The 15666-nt window shown below is 35.7% G+C and overlaps 1 protein-coding gene across 1 annotated transcript in view; it reads right to left on the bottom strand.

Annotated features, from left to right (window-relative positions):
• Positions 1–15666, bottom strand: part of Aff2 (AF4/FMR2 family member 2) — a 563314-nt gene that overhangs the window by 21533 nt on the left and 526115 nt on the right. The window contains exons 11-15 of the mRNA XM_026777641.1: positions 15030–15148; positions 10997–11216; positions 7231–7526; positions 6608–6671; positions 3432–3568 (exon numbers count right to left, since the gene is read on the bottom strand). Of these exons, the coding sequence (XP_026633442.1) occupies positions 3432–3568; positions 6608–6671; positions 7231–7526; positions 10997–11216; positions 15030–15148 (836 nt within the window). The remainder of the gene's footprint in view (positions 1–3431; positions 3569–6607; positions 6672–7230; positions 7527–10996; positions 11217–15029; positions 15149–15666) is intronic.

The raw sequence follows: 15666 nt of genomic DNA, 5'->3' as shown, positions 1-15666 counted from the left end.
TCTTATGTATCAATGGCTGCAAAGTAGTTTTGAATGTTTTATGATATAATTAATTACTCTTCTATTATGATTTTTGTTGCTTCTTATTGATTGTTGTCATATACATACATGTTTATCTATCTATACATATACATATATGTATTGTGTTCTACAATACTGTTATGTTTTTCTATATTTTCCTTTGTTTTGCCATTCCACTATTTTACTTAGTAAACTGTAACTTTCAGATCAACATTAAATAAACCGAATCCTAATAGTTCTTTTAACTTTCCTTGAGTTGCCGCCTTGTCTCATTTTGAGGAAATAAAGCATTTTCTTTTTTTGTGATGGGGCAGACGTTGTTTGTTTTATTCAATAATGGAAAAATATAATAATTCAGCATTGTGAAAATGTCTTTAAGGAAATTCATATTTTCAGAGATTGAAACCCTGTATCCAGAGATATAAATGTTTTCTCATGTGGGTTTTTTTATATATTTCCAAATTGTTTGCAATTTTCAGTGATGAATTTCTATTCTCATCAGCAATACAGAAGAGGCCTACAATATAATTTTCTTTCATCTGATTTTAAATAAGAAGTATTAACATTTTCTTGTTAACATAGCATACATTTTCTGAATTTGCATATTTGAGTGAGTCAAGGAACACAAATTGTTTGTTCATTGTTCATTCACTTTTGCCATAAATTTTTTATTATACTTTTTCAAAAATTATATTTTTAACTAAGGAATATCTCCAAGACAAACATGGTTGAATGACCGAAGGGCAAGGTTGTATCTTTCCTTGGAATCAACCTTTGTTTATTATTATAACTAAAAGTAGTAGTAATAATAATATATGAATATAGTAATAGTAATATATTACTACATAATAATATTACTAGATATTAATATATTAATAGAAAGTCGTACAAAGAGAGAGTAAGGGAACAAAAGAAGGTAAGAAGAAAAATGTCATAATGTACATTGCCTTTCATGTACTGATTTAATTATAAACTAATTACAAATATTTGTTTTGTTTATATATTTTATGTTATATAACATGAAGGAGGATTATTTGAGAAGAGGAAAGGAACCAGCTAGAAAGGGAGGGGAAAGAAGAAGGAGGTAGGGGCAATATGATCAAAGTACCATGAGATCCTTATAAAAAAATATAATGAAAGCTCTTATTTTGTACACTTACAAAAATTAATTTTAAAAACCTTCAGTTCTATGGTGTTTATATATTTACTCTTTGGAATACTTTCTTTGGGAAATTCTCAAGATAAATCTGTCCAGTGTTTGTTTGAAGGCTTCTGCACAAAGATCTGAAGTTATTTAACAGTTTATGTATAAAAAAGCCTGATAATATAAAAGCAAGCCTTGCATTGCTAAGCAATGGAGCTGGCAGGAATAGAATAGAAGAACTTCTCAGATAAAAACAAAAAACAAAAAAAACCTACTCACCCAGATGAAAGTAATTTGGTGGTTGATGGGTATTGATCAGTGGTAGAGTATTTATACAGCAAGAACAAGGGTCTAGGTATTATCCTCAGTATAAGAAATGGTAATTGTGTCCATGCAGTGAACTGTGGTACATGTCTACTATTTAGAAAAAGCTTAAATTCCTGTTCTAAGATTTTCAAATCACTGAAAAATACTAGAGTGAGTACTTCTTCTACCTCCTTTTTCTTTTCTTTTTGATTTGCAATAAATTTTACTCTACCAGTTTCCTCGCTAGCCCCATAATGGCTCCCTCAATCAAGATATTGCTTTCCTTGCTCTCCCTCTCTATTCTTCGCCCTTCTCAACCATACCATTCCTTCATGTTCTACTCACCCATCTCCTTCTCCCCTCCCTTTCCACTCTCCCTTCTCTGCACCCCCCATGGTCCTAATTTTCTTAGGAGATTTTGTCTATTTCCACTTCCCAGGAGGATCCATATTTGCCCCTCTTAGGATTCTCCTTGTTACCTAGCTTTCTAGGGTCTTGGACTACCGGCTGGTTATCCTTTGTTTTATATCTAATATATTCTCAGGAATCCACAGGAATGACTCCAGCTAAGACCCTAAGTAATAATGGAGAGGGTGCCTTCCTCTGTAATCAGATTGATGACTACCTCGTCATCATAGAATCTCCATCCAGAAACTGATGGAAGTAGATGCAAAGATCCACAGCTAAGCACTGGACAGAGCTCCCAGAGTCTAATCTAAGAGAGGGGGAAGTGATAATATAAGCAAAAGGGTCAAGACCATGATGGGGATACTCACAGAAACAGCTGACCTGAGCTACTGAGAGCTCACTGACTCCAGACTGACAGCGGGTAAGCCTGCATAGGACCAAACTATGCCCTCTGAATGTGGATGACAGTTGTGTGGCTTAGGTAGTCTGTGGGGCCACTGGCAGTAAAACCAGGATTTACTCCTAATGTCCATTTTCTTTGGAGTGATACCTTGCTCAGCATAGATATAGCAGGGGCTGCCTTGTTTCTGCCTCAAAGTGATGTGTCATACTTTGTTGACTCCCCATGGGAAGCCTAACCCTCTCTGAGGAGTAGATGGGGGTGGGGGGAGTTGAAGGATGGGAGGGAATGGAAACTGAGGTTGGTATGTAAAATGAGAAAAGATTGTTTTAAAAATAAATAAAATGAAAAATTTTTACTCTACCAAGACATCATAAATTTTCATTAAAATATGAATACAATAATATATGCAGCTAATATATCTTCCTCCACTATCTTTTTTTCTTCTTAACCTTCAGCCCTGCTAACACTCTATCTGAATTTCTTATTCCAGATGCATGAAAATTCTGCTATATACTTAAGGCCTTCAATATCCCAAAGGAGAGTGTTGTTTCCTTCCTATTAAAAATGATTATTTATTTATTTATTTATTTATTTATTTATTTATTTATTTTTGTGTATATGCAACAGTCCATGTTTGTAGATCAAAAGACAGCTTACACAAGTCAATTTTTTCCTTTCTGCGTCTGGGCCTTTGAGATCAAACTCAAATTGTCAGTCTTAGTGGCAGTCACCTTTAACCAAAGAGATATCTTTCCAGTCCTTCCTTCCTTTTATAATAACCCAAACAGAAGGCCTTAGAAAACATGGCTCTTAACATAAATCTGGAGAGCACTAGTTTTTTTTTTTTGAAAAGGCAAGCCAATGCTACATGATAAAATGATTATACTTTACTTTCACCTGTGACATCTTAATTTTAAATTAATGAATATTACAAATTATCAGACTCACATATAACCTCTAAAGGGAATAATTTATAAAACAGTGTCCATCAATTTTAAATATTCTATGGCATTAATAAAATGGCAGGAACTAAGAACAGTGACTTTTGGACACATTAATTGTGGAAATGATATTTAAGCAAAAAGCATTAACAGCTTCTAACTCTGTATAAAATTACTTTGGGAATATGAATCTAGGAAAGCTATTTACCTGAGGAGCTCCACAGTCTCAGAATACATGGTATATGGTGACTTTGCTTCCAGAGGATCACGTTCCATGGCATTGCCACACTCAGTGAAGGAGAGCGCTGCATCAGCATAATTCACAGCTTTGCCAAATTTCTCAAACTGAAACAGGAAAATGACTGTCAACGTGAAAGTCTTTTTTCACCTTAATATAAATGAACCATTCACAGCTGTGAATAATTTTGTTCCCATTTTCTAGGGAGCACTTATCATTAAACAGAGGTACTATGGGTAGTTAGCACTGGGGATAGGAGTCACCTAGTAGGCAGAGACTAGAGAGGCTCCTAAGCCTTCTGAAATGCAAAGGACAACCTCTGCAATGGAGAACTAGATGTTCCAGATGTTCATCTGAGAAACCCTGAAATGGAGAGAGAACAGTGTGCAAATTGGTATTAATGATGAAGGAACTAGTTTAATGCTCTATTGCCCTGACTGTGACTGATTGAAAAAAAGGAAAATGCTGCCAAGGTATTAAAATGGATTATGGCATAACTGTTGGTGTTTCAGTTACATTTGGGCCAACCAAAATCTAAACAAATTACTTGACTAGTTTCTAATCACCAAATGTACAGAACTGACCAGAGACTGAAGTATCATTTAGTCAGATCTTGCAATTAAGCATTGCTTTTGTTATCTTCATAGGCTGCTTCTTGCTTTAGAATGTCATCAACCCAATCTCAAGGTGGAGAGCAACAGACTGAAAACTGAGAAGCTCCAGTATGATAGTTGACAGAAAGCACATCATTCTTATTGGAAATGATGGGTTGAAATAGTGTCGAAAAGCCCAAAAATATAGCACTGGTAAATATTTTTTAGTAAAATTTTATTGCAAAAGGTTTTAGCCTTGATAATGATCATGATAAACTGATTTAGCCGTACTGATTTCTTTTTCACATGTAATGAATATTATATATGATACTTTCATAGTGAGCATTTTAATAGGGTTTTACATTTTCAATTTTTGATAGTTGGATGTAGGAATTCTTCTAATATCGAGCCTTATGTCAAATAACCGCTATAATGCAGATTTAACTATTTTAATTTTTGCATACCTTTTAACAAAATATTGTGTATGCAATTGTGAAGATTTCAACTTTTAAGTGGCAGAGTAGCTCACTTCTAAAAATGATTTAATATATTTACTAAAGAAATTCTGTGATATTTTGTGTAGCTGTTGGGTAGAAATATCACTTTTCATTATTTCAACTTTTTGTTATAGAAACCAAAGTGCATAGCTATAAACTAGTTTCTATTTTGTCTTATTAGATGATTTCCATATGTCTTCAGACTTAACTAGTTTTCCCTTTGGAAAATTAATGTGTATATTATGGTTCTTGAAGGTGAGTTTTAATTCACAACCCATAGCTGGAATGATAATTAAATATTATCAAGACTCAACCTATCTTTTTCCAAAAGGAGCAAATATTGAAGTCCAGAAATAAAATTACATAGCCATAGTGCCAGATAACTTCAGTTTCTCCATTCCAAAATTGAAAGGTTTGAACTAGAAATATTTTTTGAAACAGGAAGATAGATTAAAAACCTCAAGGAAAATATCATTCTGATTATGTCTCAACCTTTACCCCTGTGATCATACTTCTCCAAAGAATTTCCAAAGACATTTATATACTACCAACGAAGTTTTCACAAAAGAAAATACTGAGTATCTCTTTATGTGGTTGTTTTGAATGGTCCAGATCTAGGTAGTAGTATTTTTTACACTTTAAGAATCAATTTTTGCCCCCATGGAAATAATATCTTCACAGCTGTCCATGATTTAATTCCTTAACCATATATTCGGGGATCTCTGTAAGTTTGATATTTCTCAGTTTTTCTAATGGCCTCACATGTGCATCAAGGTCTCTTGATCATTCCATGTGCCACCTTGTAAAAGAGACATTCATATACTTTCTCATTTCAGAACTGAAAACATTTGCAGAAAACCCTTAGTCTTCCAGGCAGCACTACTGTTACCCAGTAGCTTTTAAATTGTTGGCCATCATCCAGTGATTATAGGCAAAAATCTACCCAGATCTCTTCAATGGCATCCTCAAGCCTACCTTGTTGTTTTTGTCTGTAGTGGTGTGGGAAAATAGTTTTCAGGAGAAAATTCAGCCTTTAATTCTAGTTGGCACTGCAAAAACTGTGATGCAATATCATATCAGGCTCACCGTAACCAATGTGTGGTCAATATCAATTGCCTTTGCTTATTGCATCGGCTACTTCCCTATTTTTTTCATTTCTCACTGATGTTTAAATTGCTAAAAGCTGAAATGACACAAGGCAGTGCTTGAGGATAGTATTTTTCCTCATAATGCCATTGAACTGATATTTGCAATTATTCTGAGATACAGTAAGCAATGAGGTATCTAACCCTAAGACTGTCTTTAGGACCATGATTCTTAAACAGTTGCATTTGGAAGTCAGTTGGTTATTACGGCAGGACCTCAGTCCAGTAAATTTGTCTTTCATTGTTTTTTGGATGTAGCTTGAGCAACTCAAATGGCTGCAACATATGGTTGAGACCCCTTGTTATGAGGGTCAGTTAGGATAAATGATTCAACATAGTAAGCTTATCACTAGTATAGCTCAACTAAGATCCTGGGAGATAGAGTTATTTCATGAGAAATCAAGATGATAGCATTATCATCCTGTGATCAGAAGACAAAAGCCTGACTATGAACTTTGCTCTCAGTACATGGAAGCAAATGCAGGAAGAATCTGAACTTTTTATGTAGCTTACAGTTCTCCAAATCAAAGGTTAAGACCTATTTTTAAGACTCAACACCTTCCATCTTTTTACCCCAGATTTGGTTTATTGGACCCAACAGAAGCTCCCATCATACCCAGAGCAATGCATATAAAATACCATGACAAGGGTATGTATGAATTATTTTCTAAAGTTGGTCCAAAGGGAGAAAAAGTGATAAAAAATAATAACATGAGAACCCAGGTCCAAATAACTTTGGGAATCAGGGTACTGCAGAATTCACTATCTCCATGTAAGTGCAGCAATGCTTTAAAAAGGTCTAGGTGGTGCTACTTCAAGTTTGCCCCATTTGCAAAAATGCATTTATTCCTTGTTTCCATTTAGAACATCACACTTTAGTAGGGTGAAGCAATGAGAAGAAGGAAACCTACCAGTGCATCAGCTTTGTGTTTCAGCTTCTTAGCCTCTTGCATGTAAAAATCAGCATTGTGAACACTAAACAAACAAAATAAGATCTTTTACAAACCAGTGGTTCATCTTTTCATTGAGAAAATGAATAGTACAAATATTTTTGGCTATTAATTCATTCCTACACGAGGCTTAATAAAAGCATACTAATATTGTCACTCACTCATATATAATACTGATAGGAACCTTGAAATGACACTATAACTGGACTTTGAATTGCAGGATGACCTATTATTCTCTAAGAAACCTTTATTCTCTAAGCCCACTTGTCCAAACATGTCATATAAAACATAGCTATAAATCTCTCTATATAACTGAAGTCATGAATAAGAATGAACAAAAATGGCCCTAGAAGGAGGACTCCACCTTGGGAAACAGTAGCAAAGATCTAGGATTAAAGTGGCCTAAAGACATTTCCTACTAGAGAGGGGAGTATGCATGTGCAAGGGGTTTTCATTTAACATTACAAGAGCGGATATGAACTTTTATATGAAGAAACACATGCTTGGCACTAGAAAGTCCATACTCTCCTCATCCCCAATCACCACTCCCAAACTAGGTCTGCAATAATCTGGGAAGAACATACGAGTCATCAAAAGTGAGCTTGGGTCTTCGAACATTGGTGCTGCTGCTAGACAGGAGGGGCAGGGCTGCCCAGGATGTCATCTCCAGGTGACTACTATCCATAAGGCCAGTAGTGATTGTAGAGGTGATGGTAGAAATAGTAGTGGTGGTTGTTGTGGTGGTGGCCGTGGCAGTGGTTGTAGCAGTAGCTGTGACAGTGGCAGTAACAATGGCAGTAGCAGTGACAGTAGCAGTGGCAATAGCTGTATTGGTGACAGTAATGGTGGCAGAAGCAGCCTTTTTTGGAACATCTCCCTCCTGGAAAAAAGGAGGACAAATAGCCATTAGATCTGGCTTTCTTAAAACATTTCTTCACCGATGTCAAGCACAGTAGGAAACAGCAATGTAAGGGAGACTGCACTTTTGTTTCCTGGCTGCCTAGGCCCAAATAATCACACAAAAACTATGTTCATTGCAACATTGTTTGGTTAATGTCTTAGGCATGTTCCTAGCTAGCTTTTATATGTTAAATTAACCCACTTCTATTAATCTGTGCATTGCAATGAGGCTGCGACTTATTGGTAAGGTTCTGGTGTCTTTCTCCTTTGGTGGCTACATGGCATCTGCCTGACTCCACTTTTGTTTTCCCTGCATTCAGTTCAGTTTTCCCACATAAATATATTCTGCCATGCCATAGGCCAAAGCAGCTTCTTTATTAACCTATGGTAATAAAAGATATCCATAGCATACAGAGGAGAATCACACATCACAGTGAGAAAAAAGAAACAATATACACAGTATGAGGATGGAGAGTTGATCCTGTATAATTTATAAATTTTGTGGATCACCAGATTTTGGTCTCTAATTACACTAAACAAAAAACAGACTAGGTGCTGTCATTACATAGTCCTATGATCTATTAAGACTGGCATGGCAAGGGTTTAAATCTAGAAGAAAATCTGAAAGGAGGGAAGGAATAATATAAGGCAGAGAAAGAAGTTGAAGAAAGACTGAGAAGTGAAGGGAGGAAGGGAGAGAAAAGAAAAGGATCAGGAGATCTGGCACTGTTCTACAGCAGTCAGTGTCCTGCCTGGCTGGAAGCTGACACACCGTTGACTCATGAAGCCTTTGACTGCTATCTGACAAGTGAATGCCATGGTATTTTGAAGCCTTGAGAGAGTAAAACCTCATTTGCATTAGGTCAAATACCAAGTGAATAAGAGACTTTTGAGAGTTTTGCTTTGAACTGGCATTGCTTAAGAAAATCTGGAATCTAGAAGACAGTATGTGTTGAGAATAGGAACTATGTGCTTGCTCTGTGTCCTGAGACTGCCTGCCATGTTCATGTTACAGATTGCTTTTCCCCACCTGGCAACCATGGACTAGCCTGCCTTTTCTATCTCTGTTAATACTTTCCCTGGTTCCACTTATCCCTTATATCCTTACTAGCTTGTGCCTCCCTAAGATTGCTATGACTCAAGGTTTGTCCCTCAGTTAACTTCTTTCTTGATCAGATTTGTCAAACTTCCATGTGTTGATACAGACTCAGCAATGAACAGATGATTCCAGAATGGAAACATCAACCTTTCCCTTTGAAGCTCTGAATCTGCAGTGAGCACTTCTGTAAAGATCTGCCAAGATGGTCCAAATTTTTCTCAGAAACTTGGTAGGAAAATAACTATTTTATTTGAAGAAAGGATGGTATTCCATCTCATCACTTAGGAGCTTGCAATTCAGTTTGCCAGTTCTTGTGGTTGTCTCCATCATAGGAGTATTGCAACAGTCAGGTAGAGATAAGTGCCTCTTCCACTAGCAAAATGACCTTGTTCGTGTAGCCAAATGTACTTTCATGTCCCTTGTACCATTCACAGGCCTGTCTCTCTTCCTTTTTAGATATAAATCACCAGCCATTTTATATTCTCCTTTGAGCACAAGTATGTCTCATTGGTCACCTCAGATTAAAAGCCATTTCTGGTTTATGGCTATGCCCCTTCACCCAGTGCTCTTAGAATTTGCTGAGTGTATCCAGGCACATAGGAATGCATGCTTGCCATGGTGAAAGAATTCACTTTAAAGATTAAAGCTAAATATGGTAGTCCTTAAATCCATGAAAATTGATCTTTTCCACTTGATCCTTGAGCTGCATGGCTATCGGATAATTCTTACTACCTAGGCCACATTAATATAAATGTACAGAAACTATATGTGTGTGTGTGTGTGTGTGTGTGTGTAAATTCTTATGATGTAGATAGAAAAATATTTTAAAGATAATTATAGATTGTGTGTAGACCAGATATGTACAGCTGTAAGAGACTCCTATACCAGCTCCTTATCTGCATTGTTAGAGTCAGACTGACAGTGTCAACTGTTTCTATGACCAAGATACCTTGAAACATGATATGTACCACACATGGCATTGATGATAGTACTGAAACATCTAACTGGAAAAGATTAGATACAGTCATGATCCTGAAAAGAAATCTGTCTACAAGTCCATACATTTTAAGAAATCAGAAATTTGTCATAAAACATGAAAGAATGATGCATTTCCAGGAGAAAATATACTGGTATTTATAACATTTCCCCAGTAATTTCTATCTCTTGGGTACCTGACTATATCTTCATGAAGCATTACCTTTCTCATAATAAAATTTATAATATTTAGAATAAGTAGTTTAATTATCAGCATTATAGATTATTTTCAGCTGAAATGATGTGTAATTTGATGATTATTTACCTTATGTAAAAAAATACACACACATGTTTGCAAATATGGAAAATTTCAACTTCACACTAGTACAAATATTTATATTTGTAATTGCATTTACCTAAATAAGCATGTCATCCTAGTCATCTTAGATATTTTAAATAAGGAAGGCTTTTGTGTCGGGATCTTCAATGCTAAGAAACCGCATTGCCTTTTATGAGTTGTTAAATGGACTACAGAGTTCAGGTCTAAAAATGTTATATCCGAAATCTAAGAAGTTACTCATATTTTCATATTTAAAGAAAAGTGGGCATATGTGGGTGATGTATATCCTCATTTATTGATATATGTGTGGATGTGTGCATAGGTCTAAATTCAAGGGGAGATATATATTTGCCATTAATATTCTTTATTCTTTAAAATTAATACTCTATTCTTAAAATTAACATTCTTTAATTCTCTCATGGTTTCAATAGTTCATATTCCTATAGCTGAAAAATAAAGTGATGTTGTTTATGGATATTGAAATAATACCATTCTAGAATCTATGCTAATCAAGCTGCATTGCAGAAAATACAAAGGACTATAGAGTCATTTAGTAGAAACATTAGTGTGCCTTTTAGAAATAGATTCATATTTAAGATCAATCCAGTTTAACCATTGTTTTTCCAACAATTCACATTTACAAATCTGAGTGGTAGAAAAAAGCAATTTGGGACTCCCTTTTCCTGTTTCGTGACCTTGGGTGACCTTGATTCCATCTGTTTCTTTCATCCACTAGAAGATCAGTGCCGTCTACATGGCATTTTCTGCATTCACCCTCAAGATACAAAGACTGAATCAAAGGACATTCTATTATTATAATAAAAATAATAATATTAAATAATAATATTAAACTAAAAGAGTTTGAGTATGGTTGGGAACCAACAAGCAGCCTCCCGCTACATTTGTATACAATGACGCACTTGGCTTTTATGTGCCTATTACACCCTTGTGAAATTCCTGAGGCAAAGTCCCATTGGCTAAGCTGCATTAACATTGTTTTTTTTTTTTGACATAGTAGTTCCTGTAAGAAACTTACATTTATAGTTATCCCTTTGAAAGTAGCACAGAATTTGCCTTCACTTCTCTTAGGCTTGGAAGAGGTGAGTTGTCCAGCCACTGAGGTGTTTTTGTCTTGACTGAAGATCCCATTGTTGCCACTGACATTTCTGCTACGTGGAGGGTCCTCCAGCAGTGGGGAAAGTGCAGGAGGGAACAGCTTTTCTTCTTTTTTCCTGTTTGTTCTCCTGGATGAATTTCTGTGGAAACAAAAAGTGTAAGGTGTCATAAAGTCTCACATTGCTTTATTTGGAAATTTTGCCACTTTGCTGCTCTTTTCAGGTGATGTAACTTAACGATTCTTTACCTTATGTGAATATATGTCTATAAACACAGACAATGCATAGAATTAGAAAGAATTTCATTACATACATATGAAGATACATGCATACATACATATACAAGACTCATGTCTTAGAAGCAAAACCCCATGATCAATGTAGATATTTAATGAATGCTATCTTATATGATATGATATCTCAAACTTATCAAGATTGGTGTCCATTAGATTTTTTTCTATAGAAAACACCATGTGGATGTCAATCCTTCCATTTTTCAGGATATTTCCTATTAAGACTTAACCAAACAATCTAGCAATGAATGGCAAATAAATGATACATTTCATATTTGAAAAGATATACTGCGCTTATACACTAAGAAATAAATTACACACTAAAGACTAATGTAAAACATTGTAAATTGATTGTAAAATGCTGTATCTCAATGCTAAGGAATAAACATCCACTCACCTTAAATTGTTAAATTGAAGTACAGATGTAACATGCTTCAAAAAAGTCCACTTAAAATATTCTTTGATGATATCGACAAGAGACATCTGTAATACTAAAAGTACCCCTGTGCTTTTAAAGTGATTTATCTTCCCATTAAATGGGCACCATCAAACAGACTGAGACTTCAAATAAAACAGAACAACTAAAATCTTATGCTAACTGCCTTACATGGTAATTGGGTCATGGATTTTCATTTTAGTTACTGTCTTGGACTAATCAATGAAGATGACTTGAATTTTAATCTTCTCTTAGACAACTAATATTGCACTGTGCAGCCATTTACTTTTCATGATTATTGTCTGCAATTTTTAATGGCAAATTAAGTCAACAAGAATTTATGTTTTCCTCTTAGTCAATTTCAGTCAGTGTCTAGATATACAGATTTGCTATATCTCAGAGCAAAAAATCAAGGATGAACAAGCATTCAGGTAGTCTGATTTCTTGAAAGAAAAATAAGCACAAGGTCCATGTTCCCTTTTACTCTCATAAGGATTTGGCAACTGTAACAATACATGCCCTCTTCCTCATCTTTTCTCTCATAAATGCAATCCTATATTATGGCTATGTAGTGAACCATTTAAACAGTGAAAATGTTTCTGCCATTATCTTAAATGACTAAAATTAATATAAAATACTTCCTAATTATTTTTAAGATTTCTTTGAAATGTTAGATATTTTAACACAGTTGTGATGCCAGATAAAATGATAGTGAACAAATGGATCAGGAATTTTTTGTTTTAGTTTTCTTTATGTATATCAGTGTTTTTCCATTTATATATGTGTGTGATAGTGCCTGTGGAAATCTGAAGAAGGTGTTGGATTACCTGAAACTAGAGTTATAGGAGTTTGTGTGTTACCATGTAGGTGCTGGGAACCAAACCCAGCTTCTCTCCAATAGCAACAAGCACTCTGGACCACTTAGTAACTTCTCTAGCTGTGGATCAAGATTCTTATCCATGAAGAAATTCCACCAACAATAGAACACATAAATTAAACTAATTATGGTAGTACATGTGCTTTGGAGATATGTGTGTATGTACATACACACATAAGTAAACTATTGCTGTGATCTCTACAGGAAGTGACTCATTATTTGTAATCAGCCCCTCCACTTGAGCTGGTAGTGAGAAGGTAGTAAGGTTTCAAGATGAAGAGTTGTTTTGAGAGGTAATTTGGTCTTAAATTGGATGTCATCAATTTCCCATCTGTTACTGACCTGACAAATGGAGAAACAGTCCATTTTGTACAGTAGGTACCAGTGTCTTAGTCCTTTTTTCATCTACCCAGTAGCAAACTATAACTGTTGAATATTTAATAATCTCATTGACAAAAGACATCCAGGGAACCTTTTCTAAGAAAGCTCTCACTATGATGGTTTTCAACCACAAAAGGATTTTTTTTTCGTATTTTTGATTTTATTTAAATAGAATACAAGAGGACAGTAGATCAGGAAGAAAGAATATTACCATGGCTTTGTCAAGTTCTAAATGTTATGAAATATTAAGAGAATGTTCATAAGGTTGATGAAGTAACTTGAGTTGTTACAATCAGACATAACATCTTTTCTGGGTTTAACAAGTTGATTTAGAAAAGTGAGCACTTTTCTCTTAGGAGTTTCTAAGGATCTAGAGTGAAGGGTCATAGAACAAGGTGGCAAATAAAGCTTGCTAGAGGGTTCCCAAAAGAAGACCCTTAAGACTCCAATCTGCCTCATCCTTCTTCAATTCCAAGGATTTGATGCTGTCAACAAACACAAGACTCTGTTGAAGGTCCTATCTGAGTGATAAATACTTCTCTGAGAGAAATAGTAATTTTCCATTTAGTGTTAAGAGCAGAGTGCATACAAAGCCTGTGCTTTAAAAATACTATTCCTTAATTGAGATTTACTTTACTTTGGTAATGACTCTTCCATAAAAGAGAGCAACAATTCACTGGGTTGCTTAGTAATATTGCTTAGTAAGGCATTGAAGGTGTGGCAATATCCCACTGCTCTGGCCTCTATGTTTTATATGTAGGTAGTCTGAACTGGGCCCAGCTTGGGAACTGAGGAGGTGTTGCACCACCACTATGTTGTTTCATTCTGGAAGAAAGACTAGGAATGATTATGTTTGACCATCAAGATCTCTGTTTTCTCATCCACCTGGTTGCCCTGAACAAAATGAACTCAGGTTGCCATCACTGGGTTTTCTTTTCTGTGAACTCTGTTAATGAATATTGTAAACACAGACTCTACCAAAGAGTACATATATATGTCACAAACAGTAACTGGTTTTCAGAGTGGGGGCAGGCATCTCAGGGATCAAATGTTGTTATGTAGAGCAGATTTAGCAAAAAGGACTCTGTTTCTGCCTTTCATTTCAAAACAAGATGCCAGACCCATGCAAGCTAATAACTTCTTCCCAACATTTCATCTGTGGCAGATTGATGCTGTAGCACTGATGTTAAACAGTAATCTGGGAGATCAATTGTTAGCAGCAGTTGTCCAGATTGTCTCTCTGCTTTGGGCTGCTAATAGACTCCAAAACTGGTCTTTGAAGGGAGTAATCTCCAATGTTGAATGAATTTATTGCAATAATTACACAGACAGAATGTCTCGAGTAGCTGTCATGATTGTTAGTTAAGTGAAATTTATAAAACAGAAAGAACTCATTCACAATACTTGCTAGACACAGAGGGTTAGCCTTTCTGGAGAAGGATGATGTTCTTCGACTGGGAAAAGGACAAGGAAATTTGATTTTGGAAATTTACCAAAGAGAAAGAAGGGAGAGAAGGGGCCAGTTGGTTAGAATCAGCATACTCATCTCTACCAGGCTTTTCTTAACACAGAATTGCCCTCCATGGGGGTAGAGCACAATTTCCCAAGCATGTCATTCTCCTGGCCTCTGTGGAGTCGGGATGCAAGTACTGGTCTTCAAGATTTGTATTAACATCAGGAAATGGTATTCAACGAGGCATCATATCAAGATTAAGGGAAATTGTCTAGTCATCATCAGAACTAAATCCTGGCCAAAAGCACATTGACCTGATTAAGATGATATACATTTTTCTGATATTTTCTCTTTTTAATTCACTTTTTTATTTTTATTTTTTGTTTGGCAAAAATCACTCTTGATTCTAGTTAGACATTATAATGGAACAAGAAGATCCCAATATGTTCAAATATGATTTTTTAAGTCAAAACACTCATACAAGGGTCATCACACTGAAACAGGGAAAACTTACTCTCTAGTGTTGGGAGGCTTATGGGGTGGGGCTGGTGAAATGCAAGGAGGAAGCAAGCAGATAGTGTTGTCCTCCAGGCGTTGTTTCTTCTCAGGGATTTTCTCTGCTGCTTCTGCTGGCTTTTAGACGGGGAAAAATATACAGAGTTTGAGATACACCACACATTCAGACAAGCACGTTTCACACATTTGAAAAAATGGACAAGAGAGTTTGCTTCTATTTAAACTTCTAGATTAGATTGGGGAGTTAAATGAGTACTTGTGATCAGACAGAAATGTAATCAACATTCCCTAGTCTAATCCTACCAAGAGGTTGGCACATAAGAGGGTTAAACTTCACTGTAAATCTCTGATTAAAGATTGTGTAGCATAGGAACCTCCTAATGAAAGTGAAGAGAATTTATTATTTTCAATGCTTCTCTCATCCACTGTGCCTTTACAAAGTGATAGTTAGATTCCCCACAGGAAACCTTATTTTCTCTGAGGAGAGGATATGGGTTGGTGTGGGGGAAAGGTGGGGGGAGGTGACGGGAGGTGGGAGGAGAGGAGGGCATGGGAACTGAGATAGGCATGTAAAATGAAAAAAAAAACTGTTTTAAAAAACTTAAGCATGTAAGCACAATTCTTAGATAAGGGAG

Source organism: Microtus ochrogaster, unplaced genomic scaffold, assembly GCF_000317375.1.
Source record: "Microtus ochrogaster isolate Prairie Vole_2 unplaced genomic scaffold, MicOch1.0 UNK79, whole genome shotgun sequence".
Taxonomy (NCBI): Eukaryota; Metazoa; Chordata; class Mammalia; order Rodentia; family Cricetidae; genus Microtus; species Microtus ochrogaster.
The sequence above is the reverse complement of the archived record's forward strand: the minus strand, read 5'-3'. Positions and strand labels throughout refer to the sequence as shown.